This window comes from Strigops habroptila, chromosome 16, assembly GCF_004027225.2.
Source record: "Strigops habroptila isolate Jane chromosome 16, bStrHab1.2.pri, whole genome shotgun sequence".
Lineage (NCBI taxonomy): Eukaryota > Metazoa > Chordata > Aves > Psittaciformes > Psittacidae > Strigops > Strigops habroptila.
The window spans coordinates 838,239-855,606 of NC_044292.2; the positions used below are offsets into that span (position 1 = coordinate 838,239).

Here is a 17,368-nt window from a genome sequence, read left to right on the forward strand (position 1 = left end):
CCCCCCATCCATTCCTGTCCCATCCACTTCTGCCCCTCAATCCATTCCTGCCCCCCCCTCCATCCCTGGCCGCCCCCCGGAACGCCGCGCCGCCGGAACGCCGCTCTCACAGCGCTGTTGCTGCCGGGGCCGGGGCTGTGTCCGTGCGGGCGGGCGGGCGGGGCCGGGGCGGCGCAGGCGCTGTCCCGCTGCCGGCGCCATTGCGGCTGCTCCCGGCGCCAGCCCCGGCCCGGACATGGCCACCGACTCCTGGGCCCTGGCCGTGGACGAGCAGGAGGCGGCGGCCGAGTCGGTGAGTGGGGCCGGGGGGTGGCGGGGCCGGCGCCCCGGGGAGCCGCGCTGCTGCCGTGGTGTTGTGCGGCAGCAGCGGGGCCCTGCGGCAGCACCGCCCCGGGGCCCGCGTCTGCTGCGGGAGCCGAGCCCCCCTTTGTGTGCTCCGCTTCCTCTTGAACCCCTTTTCCTTCTCGTCGCTTCCCTCTTGCCCAGGCGCAGGAGCCGCTCACCCCCATGCACACACAGCCCCGTTGCTGCTCGCCCTCCCGGCGCGCTGCGGGCCGGGAGCCCCAAAATCCCCTTTTCCCCTCTCGTTTGTAATGATACGAGCGGTATTTGTTCGAGGTTCGGGGTTTCCTCTTCCCCCGCGCTGCAGTTTAGGGTGGGAGAGTGTTAACTCGTGCCCCGGTGGTGGTTGGACCCTCGGGGCTCCGCTCCCCATCGCGTTTTGGGTGGTAGAACCAGCCTTGGGGCAGAGGGACCGTGTCGTGCCCTGGGACCGTGCCTGGCTCCAGCTTCCAGCCTCCCCTTTGCCACCAGCAGAGCTGTTGGGGGCGGAGATGCAGGGTCAGGAAACAACCCCCTTCCCCATGTTACAGCTTAGAGAAAGGTGTATTTCTGTTCAGACCCGTGGAGTGAAGCTCATCTCGTGGACTTCATCCCATTTCCCCCCAAGCGCGGGGGTTCGGTGGGCTCTGTGCAGTAGTTGTAGCTGGTGGTGGGTCCTGGGTGAGAGCTGACCTCACAGGGAAGAGCTTCTGCCTCAGAGCTCATCTCAGCCTCCCCTCTGGCAGGTTAAAGCCATTCCCCTTGTCCTGTCCCTACATCCCGTGTCCCAAAGCCAGAACAACTCTGATGATGTGTTTTTCCTTGTCTGTAGTTGAGCAGTTTACACCTGAAGGAGGAAAAAACCAAACCAGATGCCAATGGTGAGTGACAGCCTCTGGAATGGCCGTGGAAAGGGCACAGTGTCCTTCCATTGCCAAATTCCCAATTAGTTAAGGAATTCTGGAACAGGGGAACATAAAGCTAAGATTAAAGCTAAGATTAAAAGCCTCACATGCTGGTTCTGCTGGGCTGACTTGTTAAGTGCTGGTTTGCTGTGTTCAAGGAGCAAAATCTGTTGGTGTGATTGACAAACAGCAGTTTGGCCGCACGGAGCAAGTGGTAACTTGGGTTTCTTCCACACCCAGACGGAGCAGAGCTGTTCCCGTCAGGAAAATGAGCCCTTCTGTAGCTTGTCCCACAATATGGGAACCCTAAAACCCCTCGGGGTGGGCAGCTGCTGAGGCCTGAGCTCACATCTGCCCCAAACCTGTTTGGCTTTAGGTGCCGTTGTCAAGGCAGATGACAACATTGAGAAGACGGAAGATGAGGAGAAGGGTAAGTGCTGCCAAAATCCTTTGGCAAGGAATGTTGGCAGGAAATGGTTTTTGTATGTAAAGTAAGTCTGCCTTATGTCTCAGGTTGGCTGGTCTTGTATCCTGCCCCAAGGACTTAATTGCAGGACATGTCCTTCCTCCATAATGCTTTTAAGGCCATTGGGTCCTGTAATAACTTGGGAGCCTCCTGGATTAGAGTGGAGAGGAATAAGGGGATAGCAGTATCCTCAGAAGCAGGGCTGGCTGCAGGAGCAGTGGGATAACCTGGAGCTGGAATTGCTGTAGCAACCAACACGTTGTGTTTATGAGGTGGCTCTGAAATGGCTTTAAATCCTTCAGAAGGTGGTGGTAGAAAACAGCTTTATTAGCAAAACCCTAAGTGCAGCAGTTTCACCTCCTGCTTTGAGCTCATTTATCCTCAGCCCTTGCTGCATTTCAGCCTGGGCATCTTTCAAACTTGCTTTAAATAGGAAAAAGCCCACCCTAATAGGTGTCTGTCTGCCCACATGTTGGATGATAGTGAGGCTTTGTGAGGCTTCAGACCCTGTCCTGTCTTCCAGTTAGATCCTGCACTATAATATCATAAATAAGGAGTTCTGTGTTTGTTAAGCCCCCTTTAAAACAGTGCTCACTTTGGTTTGTCTTCCTGGGTGTTAAATGGGAATCTGGGATATCTTGATAGATTTCTCACTCAGGTTTGGGCTCTCTTATGCCATCGCTCTGTAACGGAGAACTTCAGTGTTTGATCCATCTTGTCCTTTTTGGCTGGCTCAGTAAAGCCGGTTAAAGCGCAGCAGGAGCAGCACCGGGAGCAGGGGGTGACCGAGTTCTCTTTCTTCCCCTCCTCTCTCCGCAGAGGACAGAGCTGCCCAGTCCTTGCTGAACAAGCTGATCCGCAGCAACCTGGTTGACACCACGAATCAGGTGGAGGTGCTGCAGAGGGACCCCACGTCACCCCTCTACTCCGTGAAGTCTTTCGAGGAGCTGCGGCTGTAAGTGCTGGTTGCTTCAGGGCTGCTGGAAGGGTCGTGCTGGGCTGAGCCAGAGGCTTCTCTGCACTGAGCTGTTAAACCTGGGAGCAGAAACAGGCAGCAGGCTCCCTCGTGACTGGGGTTTGCAGTGTATTGTTTGGCCCACTCAGTCGTGGGAAGCCTCGTTCTTGAGCTCAGGGAGAGCTGCACTGACTCACTCGTGGGGAGGTTGCAAGAGCAGATGGGAGAGCTGATCGGATAGTTGGAGCCTCTCCTTGTGTCCTGAGACATTCCCTGCCTGCGTAGGAGAGAGCCTTTCTGCGTCAAGTTACTGCACATTTATCATTAATGAATTAGCATATCATTTATTGTTATGGAATCACAGAATCATGGAATGGTTCAGGTTGGAAGGGAGCTTAAAGCTCCTCCAGCTCCAACCCCTGCCACGGGCAGGGACACCTTCCACTAGAGCAGGTTGCTCCAAGCCCCTGTGTCCAACCTGGCCTTGAACACTGCCAGGGATGGGGCAGCCACAGCTTCTCTGGGAAAAGTCTGTGCCAGCGCCTCAGCACCCTCACAGGGAAGAGCTTCTGCCTCAGAGCTCATCTCAGTCTCCCCTCTGGCAGGTTAAAGCCATTCCCCTTGGCCTGTCCCTACTAAATTGATGATTTAAAAACAAGGAGAATGATCTTATCCGGGTGCCTTGTGAAGGCTTCCATCAAAAACAAGCTCATTTTAATTCCTGCCAGCACTATCATCAGCTCTGACAACACTACTCTGAGTTTTCACATGTGGGTTTTGATCTCCAAATGCACCACAGAGCTCGGGTGAGGTGAGGTGAGGTGCGCAGAGGAGGGAGGGCTGTCCTACCGGGGGGTGTGAATTGCCAAGAGAGACCTTTTCTGTGCTGGAGGCATCATCATTTTGCTCCTGCAAATGTGGGAGCACTGGCAGGAGGTGTTCCAGCAGCACAGCAGTGTTTTGGGATACAGGATCTTTGTTTTATTGATGGAAGGAATGAACACAACCATCTTCTGTTCCTGCTCTCTGGTTGTTTGTGAAGGTCCACAGCAGCAGTGAATAGCACAAAGAGAAAAGCTTATCTCTTCTCTGCCAGCGATACCAGATTTGTGTACTGGGAAGACGACTCCCTATTGAATACCTTTTCCAGTGGGGATTCCAGAGCAGTGGTAGCTGTATTTAAGCCATAACATGCTAAAGAGGTTGTCCTGTTGCTTATATAGATGATCTCAGGTTTGTTGCTCTTTTGCAAGCTCCACAGGGAAATGGGAGCCCATGAGGCTTCACTGGGAAACGGCAGGATGTCGTTTTGCTTTGTTAATGTGAGTGGTTGAATGTCCACCCAAAGAAGAGCTGAGCTCCTGAGCAGCCTGTTAGCCTAATTCCCATCTTCCAGAAGCCAAACAATCCAAGGGAGTTAATGATGGGCCCACCCAGACTAATTGAGGCTTCGTTTTGTTAGGACTTGGTGTATCCTTGGCAACTGTTGCAGAGTTGGGCTTTGTGTGTCTTTGCTTTTGAGCAGCACAAGGTTACGTTTTCAAAGAGCTTTTGTTCCAGCCATCATCTGAGAGGAATATAGGAGATTTTAAAAGCATGTTGGGCTGAATGGGAAGTTCTTAATAGCGGGAAGTGGTGGGCAGGAAACCTGTAACCTGCTCTGAAAGGAAAGCCGTTGCTTCTGAGCGCCGCTGCAGCACTCCAGTGAGCCCTCGGAGGTCATCAGCTAAGAGTTCACCAGCACTGGAACCTGAATTTTAGGCTGTTCTAGGATCTCCTTGTCTACACAAGTGCCTGCTGAGGCCAGAAGGCAATTGATGAGCATTTGATGATGAGTGGTGTCACCACAGCCTTAGGTTCGAGTGCCGGGGTAAGCCACGGATCGCTGGGTGAAGTCCCAGTGAGCTAAGCTGATTAGCACTTGCCAGTTCTGTGCACTAAGCCAGCGTCACCCTGGTGCTAGGGTGACAGTTTGTGTCACAGAATCCGTCACACTTCCTGAAGTCCTTACAGAGATTCCACGATGTTACACTTCATTCTGTTCCTTGTACGCTGAGGTTGCTTTGCCCCATATTTGAGTCTTCAAGGAGTGGGCTGAAATGAGGCATAGCTGAGGAAAAAGGGATTGGCCTGAAGGAGAGGATTAATGCTTCCTGTGCTGGGATTCCTGGGATTGTTGGAAAAGCTGCTTTAGAACAAGGAGCCCAGTGCCAGCCTTAGAGCTCTGACACAGGGTTATCCACATGCAGCGTGACTGAGTCAATAGAGGGGTTCTGCAAACCTTCCTTTCCAGACCTCCTGCTGTCACTTGTGTCTGGGCAGACACTTCACTGGTATGATTGAAGCAGGTGCACAGAAAGGGGCAGCTCTGGGTCTGGTTGCAAGGGGGGGTTCCTCACCTTTTTGTACACAAATGAAAAGCAGGTGTACTTTAATAGATTGTAGAATCCCAGACTGGTTTGGGTTGAAGGGAGTTTAAAGCTCCTCCAGTTCCAACCCCTGCCACGGGCAGGGACACCTTCCACTAGAGCAGGTTGCTCCAAGCCCCTGTGTCCAACCTGGCCTTGAACACTGCCAGGGATGGGGCAGCCACAGCTTCTCTGGGCACCCTGTGCCAGCGCCTCAGCACCCTCACAGGGAAGAGCTTCTGCCTCAGAGCTCATCTCAATCTCCCCTCTGGCAGGTTAAAGCCATTCCCCTTGGCCTGTCCCTCCAGGCCCTTGTCCAAAGCCCCTCTCCAGGTTTCCTGGAGCCCCTTTAGGCACTGGAGCTGCTCTAAGGTCTCCCCTTCAGGAGCCTTCTCTTCTCCAGGCTGCCCCAGCCCAACTCTCTCAGCCTGGCTCCAGAGCAGAGCTGCTCCAGCCCTCGCAGCAGCTCCAGGGCCTCCTCTGGCCTCGCTCCAGCAGCTCCACGTCCCTCTTGTGCTGTTGCCCCAGAGCTGGATCAGGACTCAGGGGGGGTCTCCCCAGAGCTCAGCTCTGGGGGTGCTCTCCAGCACACGGGGGGGTGTCACTTGTCACCAGCCCTTGTCCTCAGGGCTGCTCTCAGTGACAGTATGCAAACTTGTGTGTTTCAGGAAACCACAGCTCCTGCAAGGAGTCTATGCCATGGGCTTCAACAGACCATCTAAGATACAAGAGAACGCGCTGCCCATGATGCTTGCTGAGCCGTATGTACACATCCTGTACTCCCTTCCAGTACGGGAAGGATTTGAACAATACATTGTGCTGTTCCTGAGCTCTGGATGGGAGGTGGGGATGGGGATGCTGCCTGGGCTGTGGTAGAAGGGTTCCCGTGCTGTGGTGTTCCTGTGGCACCTTGGATTTGTCCCTTTCCTGGGGCTGAGGCTGAACACACAGTGCTTGGCTGAGGTCAGACCGGTTTTCCTGCTTGGTGTAGGGTAGAAACTCATGGAGGTGCAGCAATCCCGGGTGGGTGGCTGCAGTGGAGGTGCTGTGTGGATTTCCTCTCTGTGCCCCTGAGCTGAAACGCATTCAGTGGGAAGACACTAGGGGGAGATGTGTGAAATGGAAAAGTACTGACAGCTTTTCCTTCTGAATCTCCATGAAAGAGGTGGTAAAGGCCAAAACCCCGTGGAGTGTAGCTGGCAAAGTTAGCACCATTGCGGAGCAGAGGTAGCTCTAAAAGGTATTCCAGTGCCACTTGCTGGGGGTTTGTTGTCATTCAACCCCACGAGTACGTGTCTGGGTGGTTCCTCTGGTTGAGCTCCTCTTGGTGTGTGTTCTGCAGCCCACAGAACCTGATTGCACAGTCTCAGTCCGGCACTGGCAAGACGGCTGCCTTTGTCCTGGCCATGCTCAGTCGTGTGGAGCCTGGGAACAAGTATCCACAGGTAAATCTTCTGGGATGTGGCTGTTTCAGGGGTTTGCGGTGGTGAAGTGCCACCTAGTGAAGCTGGGCTTCTCTTGAGACCTTCCGTAGTGAATTCACAGCTTGATGAACCCATCTCTGTGATGCCATTGCTTAGCAGGGGCTGGGGATTTGGGGATCTCATCAAAGCACCTTTAATGCAAAAGATGTGGAATTTGCTCACAACTTGCTCCTGTTAGTCCCTGCCTTGCATCACTCAGGATGGTCTGTGAGGAGATAAATAGGGGGTATCATTCTGCAGAAACTAAGAGTAATATTTAGAATTTGGGGTAGAAGAGCCAATATCTGTGACAATAGAGCAGACAGTGCCCAGAGAGAGGCCTTTTTAACCCCATTTCCTTATGAGACACTGGAGCAGTTTTACCAAGGCTGGGGTTTTTTCCTGGGAACCCACTGTTTTACCTCTCAGTCGAAGTGTCTGTGTCAGGTTCTGTGTCACTGCTGTCCAGATACGCCCCAGCAGTGTGTGTGCTCTCAGTTCTGAGGAGCAGAATTGAACACAAAAAGCCAGGAGCTAAGCAGCTGTATCACATTGGCTCATTCCCCTGTGAAGGACAGAATGCCAGCAGACCTGCTGGGCTTCCAGAAACTCTTCCATCCTCAGGAAAACCTCAGCGAGGATTCTCAAAGCAAGTGTGATAGCATTGCCTGTGGTGCTGAGCATCTCAAACACGTTATCCCTCTGTCCCACCAGTGTTTGTGCCTTTCCCCAACGTACGAGCTGGCACTGCAGACAGGAAAAGTGATTGAGCAGATGGGGAAGTTTTATCCAGAGCTGAAGCTTGCCTATGCTGTCCGAGGCAATAAGTGTGAGTACAGTGACATGCTGCTGCAAGAGGGTTGTGAGTCAGACTGGAAATGAGACTACAGTGTTGCTTGGGTGCAATCCAGTAACCCAGCAGTGGAGCAGTTGAGGCTGGTTGGGAGGGGGGCAGAGCATTCCACTGTGCAGCTTGTCTTACCAAAGCCTCCCTTTCTGTGCTGGCAGTGGAGAGAGGTCAGAAGATCTCAGAGCAGATTGTCATCGGCACTCCTGGCACTGTGCTCGACTGGTGTTCCAAGCTCAAATTCATAGATCCCAAGAAAATCAAAGTGTTTGTGCTGGATGAGGCTGATGTGATGATAGCAACCCAGGGCCATCAGGACCAGAGCATCCGCATTCAGAGGTAAGCACTGGCTGTACCTTGCCCGAGGTGATTTTGGTGCCTTCAATTACAGCTCTTCTGTAACACAGGGCCAGCAGGGTTAGATTCTTGAGTGGTGTCTTCGCCGATGAAGCAACAAGATTAAACTGATATATTTAGCTCTAATCCAGCTGGTTACTAGAGGCAGAGTGTCAGGGGGTGACAAGCAGTTTCATTTTCTTACAGAGTAAAAAGCCTGTCCCTGGAGCAGGGTTTATTCATTGGTAAGAAGGCAAGTCTGGATGCCACTGGTCCGTGAGGGAGCGATGAGGTGTTGGTAAGATTAGTGTTAGCCCTTCCAGCCACTGGAATAACTGTGCTGAGGTTATTGTTCTGCTTTGCCCATGGCTTTAATCCCATCAGGAGATCAGGGGGGGTGACAGTGTTGCATGGGAACCCTGCCCATTCTGCTCTCTCTTGCAGAATGCTCCCCAGGGACTGCCAGATGCTGCTGTTCTCAGCCACCTTTGAGGATTCCGTGTGGAAGTTTGCTCAGAAAGTTGTTCCTGACCCAAACATCATCAAACTGAAGCGAGAGGAGGAGACACTGGACACTATTAAGCAGTACTATGTTCTGTGCAGTAACAGAGATGAGAAGTTCCAGGCTCTCTGTAACATCTACGGCGCTATCACCATTGCCCAGGCCATGATCTTCTGCCATGTGAGTCCTTCCTGGGAATGTCAGTCCCAGTGATCCCAGTAGTGTCTCCTGGTGCTCAGTGCTCACAACCTGCCTGGGCACATGGTTTGGAAACTGAGAACCCGAATTGTCCTGTTCTTTGGCTTTTCTGGCTCTCTCATTGAGTGAAATCTTGGGAGCAGTGATAGCACTAGAATCATAGAATCATAGAATGGTTTGTGTTGGAAGGGACCTTAAAGCTCATCCAGTCCCAACCCTCTGCCACGGGCAGGGACACCTTCCACTAGAGCAGGTTGCTCCAAGCCCCTGTGTCCAACCTGGCCTTGAACATTGCCAGGGATGGGGCAGCCACAGCTTCTCTGGGCACCCTGTGCCAGCGCCTCAGCACCCTCACAGGGAAGAGCTTCTGCCTTATCTCCAACCTGAACTTGCCCTGTTTCAGTTTGAACCCATCACCCCTTGCCCTGTCACTACCGTGTGTTCCCACCTCACAGTGCTGTGCGCCCCGCTTTGTGTTTCAGACTCGGAAGACAGCCGGGTGGCTGGCGGCTGAGCTCTCCAAGGAGGGCCATCAGGTGGCACTGCTCAGTGGGGAGATGATGGTGGAGCAGAGAGCCGCCGTCATCGAGCGCTTCCGAGAGGGCAAAGAGAAGGTGCTGGTGACCACAAACGTCTGTGCCAGAGGTAGGACATGGCAGAGCTGGGCTGGGCTGAAGCAGCCGTTCCTCACGCAACAGATAAGCTTGTGGAAAGAATTTGCATCCTCGAGTGTCCCAGTCTGGACAAACTGGGGTCCTTAAAGTGATTCCTGCTGCCCGGGCTGTGCAGATAAAACACAGGATTCCTCAGAGGCTTCCTGCAGCTTGAGATGAGAAAGTCCATCCTGTGAGGAGCCTGCTTGGAACTGCTGAGCCTCTGTCTTTAAAATAGACATGTGCCAAAATATGGAAATCTGGCCTTGAACACTGCCAGGGATGGGGCAGCCACAGCTTCTCTGGGCACCCTGTGCCAGCGCCTCAGCACCCTCACAGGGAAGAGCTTCTGCTTTATCTCCAACCTGAACTTGCCCTGTTTCAGTTTGAGCCCATCACCCCTTGTCCTGTGCAATTGTGCTGTTGGGTCGCCTGGGTCTGGTGAGCAAACTGCCCATGGCCAGAGGCAGCTGCTCCTGCTCTGAGGTGGTTTAATAGTTGTGTCACTGGATGCTTTCTGTTTGTCAGGGATCGACGTGGAGCAGGTCTCTGTTGTTATCAATTTTGACCTTCCTGTGGATAAAGATGGAAATCCAGATAATGAGACGTATCTGCACCGGATCGGACGTACAGGGCGCTTTGGCAAGCGAGGACTGGCTATTAACATGGTGGACAGCAAGCACAGCATGAACATTCTCAACAGAATCCAGGAGCATTTCAGTATGTACCTTCAGGCTTCCTTCTGTCTCTAAAGTTAATGTTGTTTCTGTAGGGTTTTGGCTCGCTGTACAGTGAGCAGATCTAATGGGTGTTTGTTGAGCCTTAAACTGACCACAGAAGGGCACATCAGCTGTGTCCTCTGCAGTCACAGAGTCACAGAGCAGTTTGGGTTGAAGGGACCTTAAAGCTCCTCCAGTTCCAACCCCTGCCACGGGCAGGGACACCTTCCACTAGAGCAGGTTGCTCCAAGCCCCTGTGTCCAACCTGGCCTTGAACACTGCAGGGATGGGGCAGCCACAGCTTCTCTGGGCACCCTGTGCCAGCGCCTCAGCACCCTCACAGGGAAGAGCTTCTGCCTTATCCCCAACCTGAACTTCCCCTGTTTCAGTTTGAACCCATCACCCCTTGTCCTGTCGCTCCAGTCCCTGATGAAGGTCCCTCTCCAGCATCCTTGTAGCCCGCTTCAGACCCTGGGAGCTGCTCTGAGGTCTCCACACAGCTTCTCTTCTCCATAGATAAACCTCGACTCTCTGAGAGCAGCTGAAGGAAGCAGCTTTCCCCTCTCTGCGTTACAAACCCTGACAAGGTTCTTTCTCGTTTTTCCAGACAAAAAGATCAACAAATTGGATACTGACGACTTGGATGAGATTGAGAAGATCACTAACTGAAGCCCAGCTGCTGGAGCCGGTGCGTTCCCTGCTGTGGAAGCTCTCCCACTCCAATTGGATCAGCGTTCGGATTGGCACGCCTCAGCTAGTCCCAAAAAGGACTCTCTAAGATCTGAGTATACAAAAATTACCTCATTTAAAATTGCAGTTGGACTTCAAATTGTGCAACTTGTAGGGAGGAAGAGGAAATGTTTACAGAAGCTTTTAACATTTCTTAGTTTAGCCTTAAAAATGGGAAGATCTTTTGAATTCTAAGAAATACACTTGCCAAAACCTGGGCAATATCGAATTATCTAAAGCAAATTGAAGATGACTAGAAAAGCTTTATTGCCTTGAATTGGAATTCATGTTCAGCATTAACCTGATCAGTTAAAATCCAACAGCCGAATAGATAATGGACAGAAGGAAAGAAATAAGAACCCACAAATATCCACAACAAACCCCAAACAAGGCAGCTGGCTTTGGGTGAAATAACTCAACTTGTACAAAATAGGATGTCATTCTCTTTGGCGCTCCCCTGAGCTCTTTAAGCCTCCTTTCTGGCTTCCTGATGGATTTGCCCTGCTTTTCCTTACATAAATTGTCCTAAGGATGTCTCCTTCTCGCAAACACAGGTGCCGTGTTGCTTTTGCTGGGCAGCATTTTCATTGAGTTTGTCTTTGAGTTGCTCGAGTGGCCACTATCTGGTGGGGATGGAGCTCAAGTACAGCCTTGAGAGGTTTGCCTGAAGCCTTTGGCCTCACCGAGGAGTAGGTGGATGGGGAGGGGTAGTGTGAAGGGATCTGTGCTAATGAATGTGATCACTAAATTCACCTCCATGCAATGCTAATGGTAGTTGGCCTGGGGGGCAGTCACCTTCAGGCACGTTCTGAGATGCTGCTGTGGAGCCCAGCATGAATAATGGACAGAACTGCTGGGCTGCACCCATAGGGTAGGACTCAATCAATCATGCTCGCTTGGATTGACCAAACCCAACCCTTTCAGACCACCACATTTCCCCTGTTCCAGTCTGTTCCAATCCCAGAGTTTCGAGTTCAGTGGCTCAGCCAGCTCCCAGATGGGAAGCTCTCCCCTTCCATTGTGCTCATAGTGCAGTCCCTCATCCCAGGGGATCCGTGCTGGAGAAGGAATGATGTACAATCTCCATGCTCGGGCTCTTGGCTCGGTTGGGACCATTCTTGCGTGGCTTGTTCCCAGCCTGGTTTCCAGGGAGAAGGAGGCTCCTGAACTAGAACTTAGGGTGCATAGCTCTTTTTTTGGGGGGGGGGAAATGGGATGTGCTCAGTGCAGGAATCACTTCCAAAACCAGTGTATAAATTGTAAATTTAACTAGGACTTTCGTTTCTTTGCAATTTTGGCCATCATATTCTGTTCAAAGACAGGAACATGAATCCTTTTACCAAGTAAAAAAAAAAAAAAAGGCTCATTTAAAAATGTACCTAAAATTTTAGGAACTCGGGCACCCTTTTATCGATTTGTACAAAGGCTTTAGTGAAGAAAAAAAAAAAGAAAAAAAAAAAACAACTTAAAATTAAACTTTTTGTATTCTGGGGTGTATCTATTTTTATTCTGTTGGAAACCTATTTAAAGTGGCAGGTGAGTGAGTGCGTGGCGAGTGGAAGACTTGTTGCAATCACCTACTTTAATAGTACAGCTGAATGACCTGGTGACAGCAGAGGATTGGGTTGAGTTGTCACGAAAGCTGCTGCTGGTCCTGTGTGCTGTTTCTAATGTACTTTGAATTGGAATAAAGAACACGTAACTGAGCAATGCCTCTTCCTGCTTCAGTGCTTTGTTGGTTTAAAGCCTTAAATAAGGCCATTCCCAGCCAGGAATCCGGAGTTTTCTGTTTATGTCATGGGGTGAACTGCACCTCAGTTAATCTGAGATTCCTAAAAGCTTATTATATGATTCCACGCCATAAATGAGGTCAGGTAACTGCTGCTCCTCCCTCCCTGGTGCTCCTTGTGCCAGACTGGGCAGAGTTGCTGCTGAGACCTCACCTGCATCCATCCCTGGAAGACTTCTGAAGGGAAGAGAAGGGGAAGTGGGGGAGACAAGAGGTGTTTTCCCTGCGCTGCACTAGCCCAGATCAACACTTCATGTGATTTTAGAAAAGGAAATAACTAATATGCCCATCTTTGGAGATGCTGGAGCCTGGGTGAAGTGGTTAGAGGACCAAACACATTCAGTTTTATCTTAGATGGAGATGTTCAGGAGGAATAAATACCCTCCAGCTTGAGAAGTGCTGTCCCCTGTGATCCACGTTGCTCTTTCCTCTTCTGTCCTTGGTTAAAGCGTCAGCCCCTGTGCCCTCTCAAACCCATGTCATGGTCACTGTGTGCCTGGCTGTTAGCACTTCATCTCCTGCCAGCCTGGATTTAATGCAGGATGGAGATAGGAGCTCCAGGAAGGCATGTGCGAGGTGCTGGGGACAAATTGGTTGGATATTCCCTGAGGCTGGATATTCCCTGAGGTACCTGCCATCAAATTAATGTGTCCAAGGAGATGCAATGGCTCCAGCTCACAGAAATCATGGAAAATGCAAGTTTCAGCCTAAAAGGTTTTATTGATTGCACTACCACACAGCATGAAAACACTCTGAAATGCAGCAGTAACACACACACCACGAGGAGGAGGGAGTTAATCACCTGACACTGAATGAGACACACAAACCAGCTCCTGTTCCTGAAACACAGTGAAATACTTTGCTCCCCCCCACTGAGGTTTGCCTAAAAGACATTGAAACCCAGATGTTTCACTGTCCTGCTCCCTCCCTGAAGCCACCAGGGTTGCTGCTGCACAGCCACCTGCAGCAGTAGGTAACAAACACACACCATTTCACCAGGTACCATGTGTAGGGAGCCACTGGACACTTGCTTTAGGACAAGATGCACTTGGTCAATGCCAGCACCAGCATTCTGCCACTGCTCTGGTTCTACTGCTCTGGATTGGTTTGGCACTGAACCGTAAGAAGTTCCATTAGAAACCTAGAAGATCCGGTTTGTTTAGCACAAACATGTTGTACTGACTAAAACCTGCTAAAATCACCCCGTGAGCCTTTATTTAACGATGGTTTGGTAAAACCTGCTCTGCTGCATGAGCCCAGTCCTCAGGCAAATCCCAAGGCAGCACTTGCTTTCTTGGCCTAACTCATTTCAGTGTAAAGGGGCTAAATGGAAGTGTTTTGTAACATCCCACCATAACTATCCATCTATTCTTACCTATGGATCACACGAGTTGGAGGAGAGAAGGAAAACTAAGTGGAAAATCCTGGTGCTCACCAACACAGGCAAAATAACAACTGTTTGTTCCAAAAAGGACGATGTAGTCACACTCCTCAAAGCTGCACTGAGGTTACTGAGGGCTGAGCCCCCCAAGTGTTTCACCATCAGTCAAGCCATTTAATACTTCACCATCATGCATTAACAGGTTATTACAGTTGTTTCTGGATGGTTTGGGGGCTTGAGCTCCATCTCAGTCACTCTCGAGGTGTTCAGGATGATGATAACCCACTGAAGATGGTCCTTCAGAGTAAACCAGTTCCCTTTCTACCTTCCCCAATAGGTGCTTCTGCATCCAGATCCACTGTGGGAAGTGGTACCTTCCCAAAACACTGGAAAGAACAAATGGAGGACTCTTGGAAACATCAGTCTTCAGAGGAAAACATCAGCAACTTCAAACAAACGAAGGGGGGTGGTGCTCAGGAAGCAATTTGTGATGGCACACGTGGACAAAGGTGCTGTTTACGTAGCAGGTACATACACCTGAAACACCATCTCGACACATATACACAAGTCTGCTTCCCAGGGAGGGTCTGGAAGGTGACAAGATGAAGAAGTAGGCCCAGGAAACATCAAACTCTTGAGTTTTCAGGTGAAGTGATGGATCCCACTCAGCAGAAGGACCCTAAAGGTCAGCATCGTGCTGCTCCTTCTGTCGGATGCACAGCACAGACTTGTGCAGGATCCCACACTCATGGAGGGACCTCGTCAGGTCAGAGAAACTCCTGCGGGGCACCTCCATCGTTTCAACACTGCAGCGCTTGTACGTGGCTGACGTTTTCTGCTCTGCCATGGCAAGGACCGTCTGCAGACTGTCAGTGGGCTGGAAATGGTGTTCAAACCTCTGCCCGGAGGGCGAGCGAACAGCGAGCAGCAAGTGCGGCTCTTCCTTTGGCAGCTCTTCCAAACCTCCCAAAGCTGATGTTGAAGGGCTCATTCTCCCTCCTGGCTTCTCAGGAGGACATTGCTTGTGTGAGCTCTCCAACAACATGCTGGCAGATCCTTGTTCTCCAGGAAGAGTTTTCCCTTTTGGAATGTCTTCCCGCTTCCCACTCACCGTCAGCCGGTCGGTCTGTTCAGCCACTGCTTCCACAGTGCTGCTCCCTGCGCCCTTGCAGCCGATGGAGGGGAGCACCCTGTACTTGTTCAGGGAAGAGGAGGTCCTCAAAGGCACGTGCTGCAGGAGCTCTGGGATCTCCTCAGGAGACACCTGGCTGGTTGGGAATGCTGGTTTCCTGAACAACGCTCTCCGGCTGCTCACTAGCTGGTGAGGAGCTGGTGGTGGAGGTGAAGATGGCACGTGGCAAGGACAGGCCTCCGTGCTCTGAGAGTAGTTGAAGCTGGACCTGGTGCGCCCCTTGGCAGATTTTGGCCTGGTGACGTGCATGGTGGTGGTGTCCGACCACAGGAAGGAGGCTGCTGTGCTTGAAGGGAAGCAGAGAGGAGATGGTGCTGAGTTCAGCAGAGCCGCTGTGGCCATTGCTTCTCAAGGCACCTGTGGATGGGGCAGCAGAGGGAAGAGTTACAGGAACTGGCCTGGAAGCTTCTAGAGAGCTTAATGTCCCCCTACAGCTCCCACTTCTGTTCCTGCAGAGACAGATCAAGTTCTGGTGTGGGCTTTAGGGTAAGACTGACTGAATTTGGCTTTCTAAAGATCTCTGAAGACCTCTGAGACAAGTTGGATTCAATACAGAGAAGCCCATTCTGACTTCCGTGACCAAAAGCTGCTCAACAGAGATTGGTATTAACCCCTTATTAAAGATAAAGCCACATTCTGCTGTGTGTTTCCCAACTTAAGCTCCTCTCAGACCACTTGTGCTTTAACAGGACAAAGCAGTCCAGAAGCCCAGAAAACTGGGCCACAACCTCATAACAACGTTCTGGAGAAGCCCAACAGGGTCATAGAATAGTTTGGGTTGAAGGCACCTTCAAAACTCATCCAGTCCAACCCCCTGCAATGAGCAGGGACACCTTCATCTAGGTCAGGTTGCCCAAAACCACATCCAGCCTGGCCTGCAATGGCGCCAGGGATGGGGCATCCACCAGCTCTCTGGGCACCTTGTGCCAGTGTTTCACCACCCTCATTGTGGAGCATTTGGTCCTCATGCTCAGCCTGAAAGCAGAGGTCATGCAGCTCCTCTGTGCCTTGCCCAGCAGAAGGTATCAAAGCGGGGGGGGAAGTCAACTGCGATGCCCTGCGGCTCTCCAGCAGTGCTGAAGTCGGCCTCACCCGCTGCCCATCGCCCAGATGGCACAAACAGACAGAAAGGAACAGCCCCCGGGGCTGTTGCACTGCCCTTTGCCAGCCTCGCGTTCCCCAATGCTCGATTGCTCCTCTGCTCCTCCCTGGGAGCAACCCAGCACCGAGCACCGCCACGGCCAGGTCCCGGCGGAGGTGTGCCCTGAGCACCGCCAGCACGAAGCTGCCTGGGGACAGGGCGAGCTGCCCCTCCGTGAGCCTGGAGCAGCGCGATGGACACGGCCACTGCCCCAGCGCCTCACCGGGGTGTCCCTGGAGAAGGAGGGAGGAAGGGAGGGACAGCGCTGTGCGCCTGCCAGTCACTGCCTCCAACGCGTAACTCCAGGGCAACAACAAGCTGCAGCTGTAGCCTCTGAGCAGGAACTCCGGGAGCACCCCGGGGGTATCACCGGCGCGGTGGGTACCCCCAGCACAACCAGCCTGCCAGAGCCACGGCGGGGCCTGCCCAGAGCGCGGGTCTGGCCCCTTCAGCGCAGACTGTAGCAGAGGTTTATGGGAGGAGCTGTTCAAACACGGTGAGCCCCACACTGCCTGGGGCAGGCACCCGCAGCGCGGCCCCACAGCCCCGCTCTGCGCCGCAAGCCTGGCCCCGGCCCCACCGCTGAGCCCAGGCCGGGGCCCACGGCCGGGGCCCACGGCCGGGGCCCGCAGCCAGGGCCGGGCCCTGTGCCCCAGCCCCGCACCCGGCCCCAGCCCGCGCCTCACCTGCCGCCCGCGCCCGCCGCCCAACAGCGCCGCGTTGCCACGGCGACAGCCGCACTTCCGGTCGCGCGGCAGGCCCCGCCCCGCCCCGCCCGCGCCTAGCCGTGCCCCGCAGGGTCCCGCTGCCCGCCGATCCGCGCTGCCCCGCTCCCGGGAGGGGGTTCCCGGTGCGGGGCCGGGCACAGCCGTGGCGCCCCAGCGCGGTGCGGGGGTGCTGTGGGAGTTGGGGTCCCCACGTACGACACGGGCTCAGGGGAGTCAGGGAGGGGCCGCGGAGAGGATCCGGGGGTTGGGGATCGAGAGGGAAACCTCTCACGCTGAGAACAACCAACCCCTGCGGGGACCTCCCCGGGAGGGGGTAGCTCCAGCGCTGCACGCCGTAACGATCCGGCTGGATGGGTGCTGGGACCGAGCCTGGGTCCTGCTGTGCCTGGGAAGGTTGGACCGGATGAAGGGGGCTACAAGGATGCTGGAGAGGGACCTTCATCAGGGACTGCAGCGATAGGACAAGGGGTGATGGGTTCAAACTGAAACAGGGGAAGTTCAGGTTGGGGATAAGGCAGAAGCTCTTCCCTGTGAGGGTGCTGAGGCGCTGGCACAGGGTGCCCAGAGAAGCTGTGGCTGCCCCATCCCTGGCAGTGTTCAAGGCCAGGTTGGACACAGGGGCTTGGAGCAACCTG

The 17,368-nt window shown here is 53.2% G+C and overlaps 2 protein-coding genes across 3 annotated transcripts; one reads left to right on the forward strand and one right to left on the reverse strand.

The window, feature by feature from the left end:
* Window positions 1-166: 166 nt before the first annotated feature.
* Window positions 167-12,209, forward strand: LOC115617282 (ATP-dependent RNA helicase DDX19B). Of its 2 annotated transcripts, XM_030507575.1 has the most exons (12): window positions 167-292; window positions 1,154-1,202; window positions 1,603-1,656; window positions 2,512-2,647; window positions 5,724-5,816; window positions 6,398-6,500; window positions 7,233-7,347; window positions 7,527-7,704; window positions 8,146-8,383; window positions 8,884-9,046; window positions 9,583-9,774; window positions 10,381-12,209. In XM_030507575.1, exons 1-12 carry the CDS (start codon window positions 236-238, stop codon window positions 10,440-10,442), a joined length of 1,440 nt encoding a protein of 479 aa, XP_030363435.1. In that variant the 5' UTR covers window positions 167-235; the 3' UTR covers window positions 10,443-12,209. The 2 variants fall into 2 exon arrangements, with proteins under 2 accessions (XP_030363435.1, XP_030363436.1); XM_030507576.1 differs by lacking the exon at window positions 1,154-1,202 and having other exon boundaries at window positions 179-292.
* A 782-nt stretch (window positions 12,210-12,991) lies between these two features.
* UBXN10 (UBX domain protein 10) lies at window positions 12,992-16,744 on the reverse strand. Its single transcript, XM_030507577.1, has 2 exons — window positions 16,692-16,744; window positions 12,992-15,221 (listed from the first exon to the last, which is right to left on the reverse strand). Exon 2 carries the CDS (start codon window positions 15,204-15,206, stop codon window positions 14,352-14,354), a length of 855 nt encoding a protein of 284 aa, XP_030363437.1. The 5' UTR covers window positions 15,207-15,221; window positions 16,692-16,744; the 3' UTR covers window positions 12,992-14,351.
* Between the last annotated feature and the right edge of the window lie 624 nt (window positions 16,745-17,368).

Bases quoted from the DNA above. Each gene is read 5' to 3' on its own strand.
- UBXN10 (XM_030507577.1), bottom strand. From the start codon at position 15,206: ATGGCCACAGCGGCTCTGCTGAACTCAGCACCATCTCCTCTCTGCTTC.
- LOC115617282 (XM_030507575.1), top strand. From the start codon at position 236: ATGGCCACCGACTCCTGGGCCCTGGCCGTGGACGAGCAGGAGGCGGCG. The intron at 293-1,153 runs GTGAGTGGGGCC...CCTTGTCTGTAG, and splicing joins AGGAGGCGGCGGCCGAGTCG to TTGAGCAGTTTACACCTGAA. The intron at 7,348-7,526 runs GTGAGTACAGTG...CTGTGCTGGCAG, and splicing joins TGCTGTCCGAGGCAATAAGT to TGGAGAGAGGTCAGAAGATC.